The sequence below is a fragment of the Triturus cristatus genome, chromosome 9 (genome assembly GCF_964204655.1).
Source record: "Triturus cristatus chromosome 9, aTriCri1.1, whole genome shotgun sequence".
NCBI classification, from domain to species: Eukaryota; Metazoa; Chordata; class Amphibia; order Caudata; family Salamandridae; genus Triturus; species Triturus cristatus.
The window spans coordinates 83767609-83785428 of NC_140592.1; the positions used below are offsets into that span (position 1 = coordinate 83767609).

Below are 17820 nucleotides of genomic sequence, written 5' to 3' on the forward strand. Positions count from 1 at the left end.
CCAGAGGGTGGACTAAGCCACTAAACCACCCCCGAGCGAAGACACCACTTGTGATCAGCAGATGGTGCCAACTGAAATCATTGGCCCTCACTTTCTGAGATCCCCCAGATGGTTCATGACCAGCCAAAGTGTGTGAGCCAGAGCCCAAGACCACAACTTCAGAGCTTTCAGGCACAGAGGGGGCACACTCATGTCAGCCTGCTTGTTGGTGTGGTGCATTAATCAAGTATTTCCCAACAGGGCTTGGATTGTTCAGCCTTCGATGTAAGGCAGGCGTGCACTGAGGGCCAGGGAAATTGCCCAGAACTTGTGCATGATGTTTTTTATGATCGCTGCTCTGAAGGGGACCTCCAGATTTTGATCTCCAATGCATCAAGATGACCGCCCCAACTGAGGGAGGATACATAAAAAACCAATGAAGCTACCCACAACGGCGGTAATGGTGGTCTTCTGGCACTTGAGGTGGCCCGACAGTAGTCATCACTGGAGGTCTCAAACTGCTTTTGAGGAAATATGCGTGCTGACTTTCAGGATCTGAAGTTGCAGGGCTCACTGTAAAGAGAGTCACCACTAAAGTGCAAGCATGTGTCTCAGAGTTTGGTGCACCAGTGGAATGAAGAACATCAGGAGACCCAAAAGGTGGAAGACTTTTATGCCAGAAGCAGAATTCCTCCCTAAACATTGGGATCTTAGCCTGAATATACGGCATTCACTCGGAAGGCAAGAAGGCCTTGAGAGAGACAATATCCAGCTCCTTCTTTATGAAAAAGACATTCTGAAAGGGTGAGAAGTGTTTTCTGGGGAGGTTGGTTAGAAACCACAAGTGGTTGCAACTAGCAGCTGCTGCAGCCCCCGCCTTCTGCAGCCCATCATCGAGGTACAGTAAAATTAGGATACCCCACTTGTGAGGAAGTGCTGCAACCACCACCATCACGTTTGTAAAGACTTGAGGGGCTGATGCTAGCTCAAACAGGATGACTTTGAATTTAAAATTAGTGGAGCCCACAACAAAAGTAGGTTATTTCTGCATGACCGCAGGATCGGCACATGAAACTACGTGTCCTGTAAGTAAAGGGACACAATCCAGTTATGCAGCTCCAGAACCAAAAGAACCTGCAAGAGGGAAAGTATTTTGAACTTCTTCTTTCACAGGAACACACAGGTCCAGAATAGACATAGTCCAATGTTTTTCTTGGGGATAGAAAAGTAAAAGGAGTATCTTCTTGCTAATCTCGTTCTCTGAACTAGCTTTATCGCCCCTTTGCTCAACAGAGTGACAGCTTCCTTCTCCAGAATGTGGGCACGGTCTTCTGAGATAACACTGAGAACAGGGAGAATGGGAGGAGGCAAAACCTGAAAGGAAAGGGTATAAATCTGTTTGACAACACTCTGTTGCGATTGATGGCCAGTGCGGAAAATTAAACGAAACCCTCCCCCATCCCCACAGGTGCACAGATGCACATGCTTCCTCAAGGGTGAGTTAAAGCTATTTGGAGGGAGAGCCAAGGAGAAGGAGGAATAGAATTGCTGTTGCTGCCATCAACAACCTTTGTAGGTTTTCTCTGTCATTAAGGATTTCCACCTCGCCCGCAGCCACTGTCAACAACATCGCTGCCTCCCGACAACTCTGTGACAGCCTATCCATCTTCTTCCACAGCACAATTGCAAACATCTCCAGCAACCTCGTACACCATTCCAACCCCAGAGGACACATTGCTAACCCTCCCACCACCAACCAAGGTGGCTACCTGACTGAATGGACTAATCTCACCCAAAACAACAATGCAGCTGTCAAGCTGACCATCAACTCAAGGACCCCAACGGACCCAGGCCCCCACTACATCTACAACCTGGGAACATCACCAATCACCACCACCCTGACCCACATTATCAACACCTCCATCACTTCTGCCACTTTCCGATTTAATGGAAACTGCAGAAATCAACGTCCTCCTCAAGAGCTTCACCATCGTCTACGCCCACCAATGCCATTCAAATCATCCTGGGCCTCCATCACTTCTGCCACTTTCCGGTTTAATGGAAACTGCAGAAATCAACGTCCTCCTCAAGAGCTTCACCATCTTCTATGCCTACCGATGCCATTCAAATCATCCTGGGCCGAGGAGAAACAGTGACCCTAATCCTGCTTGACCTCTCCACGGCCTTCGACACTGTCTCCCATGACACCCTCATCAGAAGACTCCACAAAATTGGCATACAAAAATCTGCTCTCAAATGTATGTGTTCCTTCCTCATGGGAAGAACCCAAAAGAAATTAATATGCGGAGTGCATAGGGATCACCCCTCAGCCCCACCCTTTTTAACATATACATGACACCACTCGCCAACATCAGCCAGTCACAAGGCATCAGCATCATCTCTTACCCTGATGACATCCTACTCATCCTTTCCCTGACGGACAAGACAACCAGCACCAGTACCAACTTCACCAACTACATGTCCATGGTAGCAGACTGGATACGAACCAACTGCCTGCAGCTCAGCTCCGACTAGAAGGAAGTACTGGTCTTCGGCAACAAGACCTTCCATGGGGCTCCACTTGGTGACTGTTGGACATAAGACTAACACCCACAGACCCCACAAGAAATTTAGGGATCATCCTAGATGGCAAGCTCAACATGATAGCTCAAGTTAACAGTGTGCACCTTCTGCCTTCACATGCTATGCATTCTATGAAGTATCTTTAAATGGTTGCCTCAGAACACCAGACAGACCATCACACAAGCACTCATCACCAGCAAGCTGGACTACAGCAAAACTCTACACTGGAATCTCCAAACAAAGCCTACACAGACGCCAAACCATCCAGAACACCGCTGCGAGACTCATACTCTACCTACCATGCTGCACCCACATCAAAACTCACCTCAAGAAGCTTCACTGGTGCCACATTCACTATGGCAGCCAATTCAAACTTCTCATGCACCCATACAAAGCCCTACACAACACAGGGCCCAAAATACCTGAACAGCCTCACCAACCCACAGACACCTATGCTATGCCTCACACATTCCGCACATAGCAAAGCAAAACCAGAAGTCGCTCATTCTCCTACAGTGCACACAAGATATGGAACGACCTCCCCAACACATTGGAGCCTTGTGCTCACTTCTTGAGTTCCGCAATAAGCTGAAGACTTTGGCTCTTCCTAAAAGCACCTTGGGGACCACCCACCTACACACCTGCCCAAGGGCCTGGATACCCTCTTGGGTGATTAGTGCGCTATACAAATCAATATAAATTAACATAACAACAAACACCACGTATCTACGAAATAACTTGTTACACTGCTGTACTTGCTGCGAGGGCTAGTGTCACTAAAAGAACAGTCCCAGAGAATATCCCCTGGACTTTTGGTACCGCTGGTGAAAATGACAAACAGAGGAAGTCAGCCTCAAGAATCAAAGCTATAGCCTGACCTTTCCTGAAGCGCTCCAGAACTAAATCAGCCTTCTCTCTAAAGAGACTTTCTTTCACATTACTGCTATCACCTTCAACTCTGTGAGAAGAAATTAAAGGAAAAGAGTCACAGTTCTGGTAAGGATGACAAAGCATGCACCACAAGGCTCTCTAGAGAGGGGTGAGTGTCAGAGATTTGAGTCCCCAGGAGCCCGATGATTGCAGCGGATGACCTGGTGGATCACCACTGGGACAAATGCTAGTTTGGTCCATGCAACCAAAATTGGGTCCATCAATGCCTCAATGAAGATGAGCAATAGTTGAACCATGGAAAATGCCTGCTGTAAAATTTCTGCATCCGTGTTCTCCTCTGCAAACAAAAGAAACTCAAGGACATCTGCAACCTTTTGCAGGAGAGCTGTAAACAAAGTAACTTTCTCAGTGGGGCCCTCCAAGTCCATATTGGGGATGTATCTAGGCCACTTGCATTCTGCAGACCTGTATGGACTCCAACATCCATCGCAGTCGGGGGAAGAAGACTAACTCATCATTATGATACATAACGTGTGGCATCTGAATGGGGTCTCAGTCAGCCAAACAGCCCCTCCAACCTGCAAGGGGACTTTTCCTCCATCAACTGTTGTGCTTTGTATTGGAAACTACTCAAAATGTTCTTTGTCTTTGAAACATTTGCTATGCTTCATAATGGATCATGGGCAGAAATCAGGAAGGACCATTAAGGTCTTCTGGGAATGAGGAGACGGGTCGGCGGGTGCCAGAATGGTGCCAAGAAGAGTGCGCGCATGATTGACCTCTTCCAGGGACAGATTTGCCAGCATCTGCCCAGTTGAAAGCTCCAATTGGTTCTTAGGACCCATATCCTGCCAGAGGGAGCTGGGATGGAGCAGAGCAGTGCCAGCATCGCCTGTCTGAAATCTGCTAATTGGGGGTCTGGAAAGGAGCAGGGGGTTATTTTTCCGATGCTAGCACTGGACTGAATTAGGCACCAAGGATGTTGGGACCAGGGTCAGGGAACAACATCGGTGACTGGAAGATGTACCCCTTGAGTGGGATCAATGTTGAGAAGCCAAGGAATCTATCTCTCTTGCAGTGCTTCTTGTGTTTCATCCTTGACAACCTGACCTTGTTGTTGGAAGCAGGCCCCTTCGACGACTTGCTGGTCGAATGGCAAGCCAGATCAGGAGTTGGGGTGGGCTATGAATCATGAGCGGTGATGGGCCTGATGTTCATCCTGAGCCCATCCCAAGAAGAGTTTGGCCGCCTACACCTTGATTGTCATGTGGTGCATGAGGCCACACTTTCCACACGACTTGGAGTTGTGTTGAGGCCCTAGGCACCAGAGACAGATGTTGTGTGAGTCTAAGAGCAGCATCTTGTTCTGACAGGAGGGACAAGGTTTAAATCCTGAAATTCTCAAGGAAAGCATACTAAATAACACTGCAAAATTTCTGAAGAGAAAAGATACTGATGTCAGTGTGCCAAGGTTCAATCCTTTTACAACTCTACTACAATTTATACTCAGGGCAGGAGAGCAATCTCGGTTTTGCGCATCCAGTCAGGCACCTGTACGAGATTCAAGAAGTAAGGAATTTGCAGATAGAAGTATCCATCAGTGGCATTTTCTTCAAATACTCCTTGCAAAAAAGCTGGTTGAAAGTGCTTTTTGAGTCCCCTGTACTGACAATCTATCCTTGTCTAAGAGCACAATTTCAGCTCATTCTCTTTCCTATCATGCTAAAAGTCTTGGTTGCAAAGCACTCCCTGTACCTCAGTGCAACCTGGATTGCAAAGCCTTTTTTGATCCCTCTATGCTGTGCAGAGTTTTGGTTGCGAAGTAGATTTTTGCTGCGCAGAGTTTTGGTTGTGAAGCAGTCCTTGAACACTGTTAGAAATTGGGTTTCTGGTTGGCTAGGATATACACCTAAGCCATGCAGAACCCACCACTCTAGTCAGGACAAGCAAGTTACACACCAAAGATAACCTGTGCTCACATTCTTGGTAGCTTGGCACAGAGCAGTCAGGCTTATCCCAGAGGCAATGTTTAGGTATTTGTACACACACACAGTAGTACAGTGAAAACACTATAAACTCCACAAAGCTGAGGCAATATGTGAGGTATTTGTACACACACACAGTAACACAGTGAAAACACTACAAACTCCACAATAGTTTAGAAAAATAGCCAATATTTTATATGAATCAAACAAGACCAAAACGACAAAAATCCAACATACACAAATCAAGATATTACTTTTAAATGATTAAACCAAGTATAGCTCTTGGAAATTAAAAATAGCTACAATCAACACTATTTGGTCACGGTCGACGACTCAACCAAGTCTGTCTGACCTCGATGGAGCGTGAGCCGATTATGGAGTTGGGCAGACTCCAGTACAGTACCTTAGAGGCATCATGAAAACAGATGCATAGCACAGAGGAGGCGGTGCAGAAGTCTGTGCAGCATTTGTTCCTTACTGGTGCAGGGGAAGTGATGCGTCGGTTCCTTGCTGTAGGGCAGGGGAGGTGATGCGTTGGTTCCTTTACTGGGGCAGGGAAGGTGATACTGTGATTGCAGGCTCGGTACCTCGGGTCTTCACTGTGGAGTGGCGGCGAAGAGGTGTCGAAAGTCAAGCCACAAGGCTTCGCTTCCGTGGCATCTATGTCAGACCAGGCTACAGGCATTGGAGCGGTGGACTTCAGTGATGCGGTGCTTGAAACTCATGTAGTGGCTGAGCTTCGGAGGCGCTGAGTCGTCATTGGAGCCTGCAGTGCATGTCGCGGTACCATGGCTCCGGAGCAGGCAGCGGCATGATATCAGAGTTGCGGGCAGGCATCGGTTCCAAAGACAGTAGGCGTTAATGCCTTGGTTTCTGCTTAGCAATACCCCAAACTCACTTCCAAGGGTCCAGGAACTAGAATTGGCACCACCTGGCAAGTAGGATTCCTTAGCAGAGGGGCCAGGGGTTGCAGGTAAAGTCTTTGATGGCCCTTCGACCTCTTTAGAGGAGACAAGCTCAACTCAAGCCCTTGGAGAACCTTGAAATTGCAGTACCTCCTGCCAGCTATCCAGCTCTTCTTCCTGGAAGAACGTCCTCAACCCAGATGTGTTGTAAGGAACAGGCAGAGGTAAAGAATGGTTAAAGTAAGAACAAGTGGCATTTTCAGGCCTGAAATTTAAAAAACAACTTCACTAAAAGCTGTATTTTTAAATTGTGAGTCCACAGGCCCCAGATATCATTACATTTCAGACAGGAAGCACTTGCACTTTAGCACTGGTCAGCAGTGGTAAAGTGCCCAGAGTCGTAACACCAGCAAAAACTAAATGCAGCACACAGTCAAAAACAGGAGGTCAGTGGCAAAAAGACAGGGGAAATCACGTCAAAAGATGGCAGGTCTAACAAATACCATGTGCAGAACTCTTGGTTGCACAACAATGTTGAGCACCGGCTGCAGCATCTTGCTTGTGCAGCACTTCTTGTGTCCCTTGTTCAGAGACCCTTGCTTGCACAGCATTCTTTGTGTCACCTATACAGATCCTCTTGGTTGCACAGCAGTCTTTGTTCAACCTGTGAAGATATTCTTGGCTGCATAGTACTCTTTGAGCCCCTTTTGCAGAGGCTTTTGTTGCACAGCACTTAGTGACCCCCCCGTGCAAAGCCGGTTGGTTGAACTGTACTCTTTGATCCACCCCCCCCATTGCAGAGACATTTGGTTGCACTGCACTCTTTGATCCTCCCTCTTCTCTTCCCCCCATCCCCAGGTGTAGAGAATCTTGGCTGTACACCACTCGTAGAAGCCCCTGTGCAGCGTCTTTTGGTTGTACAGCACTCTTTGGGACCCTGTGGAGAGACTCTTAGTGACACAGCACTGTCTGTGCTCCTGTTGGGCTTTTGGTTGCACAGCACTCTTTCTTCCGACTTTGCAGAGACCCATAATGCCCCAACCCTTAGCATGCACAGGTCTGATGATAGTCTTGAGTACGCTCAGACAGACCTCAATGAGGTATTTCGGGAGTATTATACTCCCCTGTATTCCCAGTCAGTTGATACGCCTTCTCAAACTATCCATGATTACATTGGAGCTGCTGGCACACCACAGCCGCTCCCAACCGACTCGGCCTCCCTGGGAGGTGAGATTGCAATTCAGAAAGTCCAATATGCAATAAAGGCTCTAGCTCGGGACAGAACTCCTGGATCAAACAGACTCCTTATTGAATTCTCTGCCACTTCGATATTCTAGCCCTGTGCTCAAAAAATTGTATAACACTGCTAGGTCTGCGGGTTGCCTTCCTCACTCGATGAGTGAGATCTTATTTGTGCCCCTCTTGAAACGCGACAAGCCTGGTAATAATGTCACATCATATAGACCTTTGTCTATCCTCAATGTTGATTACAAGATACTCAGCAAGATTTTGGTTAATAGACTGCTGCCTTTTGTTGGTAACCTCATCGACCCTGATCAGTTGGGCTGTATACCACAAAAACGTTCCCTAATATCCGTGAATTGGTGCGATTGCTTCTACCCCTCCGCAGACTCCCAAAATGCCCTTCCCATCAATACAGAGAAGGCATTTGATTCCCTATGATGGGATTTACTTTACACTGTGTTGGTGAGTATAGGCTGGGTGGGAGTTTTATAGGCTGGACACATCTCCTTTATACCGAGCCATTGGCTAGGGTCAAAACCGCAGCGTGATATCCAAGCCCTGTATGGTGAAGAGGGACACACGGCAGGGCTGCCCATTGTCCCCACTCCTGTTTGCTATCGAAATAAACCCCCTGGCTCTCACACTCTCCACCTGTACGCACTCTAGAGGCCTGCAAGTTGAAGGCTCCCCTCTATATGTCTCCCTCTATGCTGACACCCGGCACTATGCGTACATAGTGAGTGTTCAGATGTAGAGGGTGTGCATGAGGTGTTGGAAGCCTTCAGCGACCTATTGGGGCTGCGTGTGAACTGGGCCAAGTCAAATGCCTTTCCAGTGTTCTCCCTGGTGTCCTGGGAACCCCACCACTCCGAACTTGGCCACGCCTTTCACTGGGAGCTGATTATGTCCGGTATCTTGGTATAAAGGTCTACCAATGCAAAGGTGACTCTACTCGAGAGCCGGACTGGCCTCATTGCGCCAAGCGGTGCAGTTCTGGATATCATTATTTTTATCAGTTATGGGTCGAGAAATGGTCTTCCTCCCTCGGCTCCTATACTACTTCTCTGCATTGCCTATCTAACTCCCTAGATCTTTGTTTAGAAAAGCGAATGATCTACTGACCCAATTCCTTTGGGGATCGGAACGTCTCTGTATTCCCTTGACGAAGTTGCGTCTAACAAGTGACGATGGCAGGATGGCAGTCCTGGATCTTGGGCTCTATTACCTAGTGGCACAGATCAAGTGGGCGCCTTACTGGAGAGATCAGCTTTGGGGCAACCTGATCCCACACTCCAGATTCGTCCCTTCTCACCCTCTTCTACTGGGCCTTCTGCTTGCACTACGACCTGGTGATCGCACACACCTGAAGGACCCGCTATTGGCACTACTGTGGCTTGCCTGTGCCCGCACCCTTCACCTCACCAAGACAAAACATCCATTTGCTAAAGATTTCCCACTAGTGGTGTGGCTGCACCTATGCCATCGGGGAGATTGGTCTGGGTTGCATGATTGGTGCTGCTGTGGCATGGCCAACCTCGGAGACTGCTGTTCCTGGAGTTTGTGGACTTGTCAGGATTTGACTGAAGAATATGACCTTCCTCCCCAACATTATCTTTTATATTGTGCAAACACATTGGCTATCCACCGATCTTGGGGTTGTGGAGACGGAAGCTGTCCGAACCCAAGAGTCTCAGTTTGTGTGTACCACAGCCGGCCGCAGACCCATGATAACGCTTTTCTACAGGATGCTCCGGGCCAAGCTAAAGGCAACTTAGTAACCCTATGTGAGCGTCAGGTGACTGATACAGGCTTTCCACTATTGAATTCGTACTCAGCTAATGTACTGTACGGGTCTCCCGTAATGCTCACTTCAAGTTCATTCAATACTGTTATCTGCACGCCCAAGCGCATTAATCTCATGTTCCCTGGGCCCACACCACTTGTCACTCTGGCATCTGGTGGATTGAGCCTTCCACCATGTGGTGTTTGACTGCCCAGCGCTTACACCTTATTGGGGTGCAGTCCTGCGCCTGATTAACTTTGCTACTGACAGATCTTTTGAGGTGTCTCCGACAGTCTGCTTAGTTGGCATACACCCCAGGCCCAAGGGTAGGTTGATAACTACTAGGTTCGCTGACCTGGCATTGATGCTTGATAGGAAACAATTGTCCATGGCATGGAAATCTACTACAGGACCCTCTCTACAAGGATGGTGGCGGGAACTGAAAAAATGAGCGGAGTGAAAGGGCACATTGATGAGGGGAGAGGCACAGAGGGGCCAGCGTAACCCTAACCATGCCCTGGCCTGGGAACAGATTCTCCACGACTGCCAAAATGCTGATGACAGTGGGAAGTTGCTTTTTTATTCTGGACCGGGATTCTACTGCCAAGTGAACTAGAACAATGCTACCCCCCCCCCCCACCCCCTCCCCAGTGTGGTCTGTGTTGTGAGTGAGAGTTGCAATTGAGTAAGTCTATATAGGGGCGATGGCTGGACAGGACCAGTTTTTGGCTGGGCTCTGCCGCTCAAATGGTTTCCCACCCCCACACCTGCAGCTTGAATGCATTATCTTATCATTTCTTGGTCAGATGCTGGCCTGCCCAGTGAGTGTTTGATATGTTGTTCTGTTTTTAGTTTATTCTTTCCTTTCTCTTTTCTCCTTCTCCTTGTTTCATTTCCCCTTTCTGGTGATTTTCCCCTTTTTCCCCCCCCGGATGCATATGTCCTCATTGACCTATGTCCTTGCCTCATTTACCATATGACCATGGCTCACAAGTGCTTATTTGCTATTGTAGCTAGGCCTGGGCGGTAAATTCCGTTCCGCTCGCGGAATTTGCGGAATTTGGGTAATTTCGCGTTCCGCGGAGAACGCGAAATTGCCCATAAATCTGCATTCCGCGACTTCGCGAAATTTTTTGCTTGTTCGCGTTCTCAATATGCGTGTTCGCGAGATATTTCACCCCGAGCACGCAAACAGCGATCGCGAACAGGAAAAAAGTGTCGCGAACAAGCAATTCCGCGTGTTCGCGGAATTTCTGCGTGTTCGCGGAGATTTTTTACCATTTCGCAGAGATTTGCGTAACGCGATTACGCAAAATCCGCCCACCCCTAATTGTAGCTTCACATTTATTTATAGTTATTGGTTTCTGCTGCGCACTGCCTAAATTAGTCATTTCTTTTGCATGCCTATAGTACTGTTTCTTTTTTTTTTTACATTTCTCCTCTTCTTTTTCTGTATTGATCTATGTACACCACTGAATTAAATGGGTTTAAAAAGACACATCTTGGTGCAGGGCAGGGGAGTAATCGTCGCTCACCTAAAGTTATTGGTTCTTTGAGTGGTATCTTTCCTCCTCTACTTGAGTGCTTGCCTTTAAGTACATGATGGACGGTGTCACAGCTGTCGCCCTGTCCCTGTAGCTCTGTGCTCTCTATTAACTTTCTCCCTTGTGCCTCCCTGTAATGTGCTAATGCTGCATTGTTATTGCATCAATCCAGAAGTATTGGATTTGCTGATGCTTGTTTACACTCCTTCAAAAGGTTATGGCTAGTAGTGTCTTTTTTTTGTCCAATCACGACTGGAATTTGGTCATTTGTTCCATGTTGGCTTTCCTAAAAATGGTTTGCAACACATGCAGAAGGAGGTAGCTATGGTGATTTTTGGCTTTAAAAAGTTTGATTATGGCTTCTAGTTTGCAAAACAATCTTATTTAAATCTGCTTGTGTTATGCATTGCATCCTCTATGATGCATTACCTGTCTTTCTGAGGAAAGAACTTTCCAACTATATGTCTTTGATAAATTAACTTTCCTGTTCCTTATTCTTGTTAATGATTCCCAAGTTTAAATCCCAAAGTGGGGAGGTGCAGCTTTTAGTGTGCAAGGCCCTTTTGTGAGATATCCTCTTCAGGAGCCTTTTGTGCTATTTCCTGACCCAATCACTAACAGCAGAGAGAAATCACATTGTCTCCAAAAACAAACGTAAGGCGAGGTGGTTAGTTTCAGACTGAAGCGGTCAGCTAGTGATACCGTTATGGGCAGTGTTGTTTTGCAGTATTTGCTACAGCTCCAAGAAGCTTTCTTGGGAGCTAAGATGCTCTTAAAAAATGTCCTTGTAGATAGATGGCTGTGTGTCCACTCCTGTGGCATTGTAACAGCGTTCGACACAGCAGACACTCTGTAAGAGGACCCTATCTGATTGTACGTAACAACTGAAATAACTAATAAACAGACAAAATAAAGGGGAGACTCTGAGGGTGATGTAATGAGGGCATCTTGACATAATGACACTGATAGTTGAGCAGTGTAGAAAGATCAAAGAGAAGGGGACAAAGAAGGGGCAGTGGGTCACTACAGAAGCAGAGGGCAGCCATCTTCACCCGCCTCTGCCAATGGTGGTTACTCAGGGTGCCTCAGAGTCTGGTGAGGACTCGAATGTGTAGTCACTAGGGTAGGGAGGTGGACCTTGTGGTGATGAGCCTCACTGATTTAATGCAAATGCCTGACCATATTGTTTCTGTTCTTCATCACTTCAGGAATCTGAAAAGAAAGTTCCCTCATCTATGTTCCGCTCCACATGTCAACGCCTTCTGGCCTGGACACCTTCTGGACAAGCTCCGCATCTACATTCCACACCTTACTCCAACACCAGGAGACGCCCTTTTCAGCCATATCAAACCCAAACGGGAGTCTTATCCCGGGGTCTACAACAATACGCATACCTGGCCGGTGTCCGACCAGGGCTATGTGATCTACGGAGATACTGACTACAAAAACTACATTTTATAGGATTCGCTCAATTTTAGGAAGAGTCATTATTAAATGTGGCATTCTGCCAGTGACCTGTTATGACATCTAACACCTTTTTAAAGTACAGGACTATTTCTTCTCTATCCCTTTGCACCTATCCGTTATCGCTGGTGTTCACCCTCTGTATCTGCCATGTAAGAGTATGTTGAAGAAATCTTTGCGAATCTTGTTTGAAGATCAGCAGAAGAGTTTTGGGTTACACTACTGTTTTCGAATAAGCAGGATCTTTCTTTTCTGGAGTTTTGTTTTCCATTTAATATCTCTGGTCTATCCTACAAGCAGAAAACCTTGGGTACTCTAAACCTGGACATATGTGAAGAGAATGGACTCTTTTGTCATCAATCTGTCTGGCTTCAGATCCCATGTTTGTCAAGTTGTCCATTTCCTTCCTGCTCCTTCTCACTCTGCTTAATGTCATCTAATATAAAACTACTATCCAGTTTAATAAGGTTCTACATCAGAGAACCAATGTTTGTACTGTCACAGAGCACCAATGTTTGTGTTATCAATGCACCAATATATGTGCCCTCTGATTTATATATTGTTGTAATGCTGCAGACCAACCCTAGTGTTACTGGAGGTGACCTTTGATCAAAGATAAGCTGCCCACCTTCATCCTTTAATTAATGTAAGGAGAGATAGCCTGGACCATCAGAAAATCTGTAGATTTTCCAACAGGCTGCTGTCTCTGAGCAGCTATTTGTACTGCAGCAGCATTGGTCAAATGACTCCGGACGGCCAATCTCAGGGCTGTAACCAGATGGGGTTACTGCCTACCTCCATATCATTTGGACACAAAGCTTCCAATCATGGGCTTCTCTATTAGAAATCATTGTTATGAGATGTGTCAGTCCAAAAGATTCCATAAAAGCAATCTATAACTTCCAGAACCTACTAGGTTATCAGATGAAAGCCAAAGTCTGGAAGACTGTTGCCCCAACAACATTGAGCAAACGGCCAACACTATAGTAGGAGATATAACTGTACACTGTGGAATGGAAAGGTTTCATTGGGATAGGAAGTGGCAAAGAGACAGCGGGGTTGGATTCACAAACAGGAAGGATAACTAGAAGGGGTTACAAAGGAGTGTGAGGAGGCTCCAGACAAACAGCGGAACTGAAGGGGCTTTACAGGCAGGACAAAGGGACTGACACACACATGCAGAAGAAAGGGGTTGATAGGTAGGCACTGGTTGGGAGCATTTGAATGAAGTGTATGGTATTGATGTACACATGCAGGCTAGACGCCTGTCTGTACTCCTGACTGTATGCCCATGCTAAACAGTGGCAAAGGCCTGTATGGAAAATGTTTGTTTCCTTTCTTAGGACCATTTTCCTCCAATTGTAAAGGCATTCTGTACAAAAAATGATACGTAAACTGTAAATGTAGGAAAGTGGGTTCTTATGTTGTGAGTCTGGTTAGGTTTCACTATGCAGTTATCTCACGTTACCCAAATATGTCCTTGGATTCACACTAATAAATCCCTAGCTCAGTCCTGCTAGTGTGGCACAGAGCAGTCAGGCTTTACTAGAGGAACATGAGTGAAGCATTTCAGAGCACCAACCTGTACGATAAGTAATTGACACAACTCAAAGGAAATCCGACACCAAGTTTTATATATAAATGTAGGCACCAAAATGATTACAATCGCATGTGTATAACTGAAGTTATAGATTTTTAGAGGAAAAAATAAATTAGTGCATTTCACTCCTGCAAAACATTAACATTGTGGTAAATGGGGAAATGGACTAGAGACAAAGTGTCACTTGCAGGTCGAGTTCAATGGAAACCACTGGGTGTGAAGGTGAGGTGGGTCCCAGGACCAAGCTCGGACAGTCCGTTAAATTTAACCTGGCTTGTAGGGCCCGGGTGCAGAGTAGTCCTGTCTGTCCCTGGTGCTGAAAACAGGAGCCGCTGGCGCTTAGACAGTGCTGGTGAGAAAGGTGATGCAAACTCTCAACAACGGGGCCACAAGTGCATCGGGTTGAAGATGCTGCAGGGTTTCCTCGAGGCACGGCATCAAATATAGGTAGTGGTACCCCGGCTGACCACCAACAATACTTGGTAACAGCAAGTTCAGCCAGTCTGGGGGAAAACGGTAGACACCTGAAACTTGCTGGAGGTCAGGACTATGTTTCCCACAGTGTACTAGACCATCTACTTTTGGGCAGTACTTAATTTGTTAAAAAATCAAGTGCCAGGGCTTTCGTCAGGAGGCCAATGCAGCTTGCACCACACATTGCCCCTGTCTGAGCTGGCAATGATGGTAACAACACAAATACTAACAATCACACTCTTACGAGTGTGACAATTCAGACTATTCCAGGCCTGTATGAATGGCTTGGGTGGCAGCTAATAGTCCTTTTTAATGTATACTGAATTATTAATTGACTGTTTTTGTGGCAATCTCAGACAGTGCCACCTCATGACACACTGCATAAGTTCTAGTGTTAACAATTAAGTGCTGGTGGCGAGCACCGGAAACCACTGGCTCAAATTAAGCACTGCTTTTGGGCAGTTTTCCTCAGTGTGCCCGATGGCCAGTGATTCTGCCCAATGGCCAGTGATTCTTTGGATCCAGGAGTGCAGTTCTTGCCTGCAGGCTGCAGGGAACTAGTACCTCTAGTCCAAGGGAGTTCTGCAGTTGCCTTAGGCTTGCAGATTGGTTCGTCTTCCCTTTGGAACCAGTCTTTGTCCCATGACGAGTCGCAGTCGTGTGCAGTTGCAGGGTGGTTGCCACAGGGGCTGTCTTTGGCGCATTTTTTTGTGCAGGTCCTGAAGTCGCAGACTATGATCTTTTCTTTGTCTTCGGTTGCGATCAGATCTGAGGTTCTGGTGCCAGGGGAGGCCCCTCAAATCCTAGATTTAGGGGCACTAGGGGTATGGGAGCTAGGAGCCAATGGGCTACCAGTCACAGTGGCTAATCTGCACCAGAGGTGACCACTTGTGGGGGAGTAGGTCACATTTTCTACACCGAAGCCTCTATTCTGCCAATTTAAAAAATGGCAGAACCCTTCTTTGTACAGAACCGGTAGCCCACTATAGGGGTGTGACTAGTCTTCTGGGGATATATGCCTCCTGACTATCTAATTTTCCCGCCTGCCCGGGTTACAAATGTGGGGCAGGAGGTGGGTTATCCTCCTCTGGGTGGAAGCCCACTTGCATGTCAGAGGCGGTGAGAGCTTTGAAGCTCATAACTCTGATATGCCACTTCACCAGCCAGCCTGTCACGGAGGGAGGTGACGTCTCCTGCCCAGGCAGGCCTTTGAGTATCTATCCTGGGAGCATTCAGACCTCCTTGTAGGGGATCATATTCCTATCTTGGCAGCAGTAGCTGCAGGCTGTCAGCCAGGGCATAGGAAAGGCTGGGGCAACCCTGTGGGCAGTCTCTAAGGTAGACAACTGGCTGCATGTCACATTAAATCGGACTTTGGGAGAAAGTCGGGTTTGATGAGACATGTTGTTTGATACCAAACATGACACTTTTCAGTGGAACCATAGTGGAGCTGGCAACCTGGGAATGCCCAGGTGCCAGCCAATGTAATGCTTTTGCCCCCCTCAACACTTATAGTAGCCCCCAAGGAAAGGAGGCTTCTATAGGGACGAATAGGCTTGCACGTATATGTCCTATGCCTCCTGGGCTCAGGGGCTCTACCTTAGGGGTGACTGGCATATATTAAAAATAGTGCTGTGACTTTGCCACTCATGGTGAAGGCAAAGTTGAGGTTGAGCTGTTTGCACTGCTCATACAGTCTGCAATTGTAAGACTGATGTCATATTTTAACTTGGGTCACTCAGGGTGGCACAATCAGTGCTTTGGTGACCCCTTTAACTCCCATGCCCTGGATTCCACTGGTACCACTTACCAGGGAATTATAAGGGGGGTTAAGGTCTTGCCAATTGGGGTTACCAATTCACATGCATCATATTTTAGGGAAAGGGCACTGGGGCCTGGTTAGCAGGCTCCAGTGCACTTTCAGAGTCAAGACCATCAGTATTGACCATACAAAAAGGGCACTTTCCTACAGGAAACAAGTTTGTCTGTATTTTTAGTAGGCATTACATCAGCACTTCAAACATTTTTACTTCCCACTAACTTCTGTAGTATTAATAATAAAAAATCGAAATATTAAGAAATTCGACACACAAAAAATGAAAGTAGGATAGGAAAGGATCATGAAACCAGATGAAAGCAGGAAGAAAAGAGGGTAGGTAAGAAGAGAAATAGTGAAACAGGGAATTCCCTCCATAAGCAAGAAAAAAGAGAAAAGAAAAAAGGAGATGGGTACACTGGTGAAAAACAAAAAAGGTAAAGAAAAAAGCAGGAGTAAAAAAAGAAAAATCAAAATGAATAAAAGAAAAAGGCGACTACCGAAGGACAAATGAAAGGCTAATGAAAAGCTAAAACATTAGTAAAATTGAAAATTAAACTATTGCAAAGTAAAAGAAATGTCAAAGTTGTGAGGTATATTTGTCTAATGTAGATTGATAAAGAAAGGAGTGAACCGTGAAACAACTGATCTTTGACTCAAAGGGTTAACCCTCTTTTCACTCATATTTTGTATATATGTCCTTCTTTGATCCCACTCCCTTAAGAAATTAAAACCCAACTGTCATTTAAGTGGGCTATTACCCTTTACCAAGGGTGTAAGGTTGGCATCTGTTTGTAGCTCTAATATTCCCCTGAATTGTTTGTTTACTGTTTACCAGTTTCTTTGAAATGCCAAAATATAACAAAAATGTGTATTTTTGTAAATAAAAGCTGCCAAAGAAAGGTGTTTATGATAACCACAACAAAAGGTTCACATCTTTAATTAAACATATGTAGCGGCCCAGCATAAAAGATGCATCCTTGTGAGTGGCTGATAACTCAAGAATGCTTTTCTGAATTGAAAAAAATCTGTATGCAGATTGCCTTCAAGAGCTGCGAGGCATATTAGAAGTGCCTTTACGTGTATGATTGTATTCAGGTTAGGCCATCATAGCAGTTGAAGTACTATGTAAGAGAGAGAGAGTGTGTGTGTTTGTGGGCACATGCGCAGTCCCTCATCTAGTGTAAGAAGGTTCTCTCTCTTCCACATGTCTTCAAAAAACAGAAGTTTATATTTAGTATTGTATTAAAATATTGTGATGTGTTGCTGCTGTTGCCAAGGCTGCCAAACTATGGGGTTTCAATGGCTTATGTTTTCAAGTTGCAGATGCTGGCACTTTGTTGATGAAAAGGGCACAGATGTAGCCCTTGCTAATGTTGCACAATGCAATATTGCCAAAACTACACTCAGATATCTGAGCCAATCAGCACCCCAAGTTTGAACTCATTAATTATAATAAATTCAGTGTCTTCATTTTTATTTAGGTTTGGGCTAACACTTGTTCAAACTTGAATTGCTTGAGATTATCCGCTCCTGTGACCCTTACGCCAA

At 46.2% G+C, this 17820-nt stretch overlaps 1 protein-coding gene across 1 annotated transcript in view; it reads left to right on the top strand.

Annotated features, from left to right (window-relative positions):
* The window catches only part of EFCAB12 (EF-hand calcium binding domain 12), a 74279-nt gene extending 57121 nt beyond the window's left edge, over window positions 1-17158 (top strand). The window contains exon 9 of the mRNA XM_085624467.1: window positions 12124-17158. Coding sequence (XP_085480593.1) covers window positions 12124-12376 — 253 coding nt within the window. The 3' untranslated portion in view covers window positions 12377-17158. The remainder of the gene's footprint in view (window positions 1-12123) is intronic.
* Window positions 17159-17820: the final 662 nt, after the last annotated feature.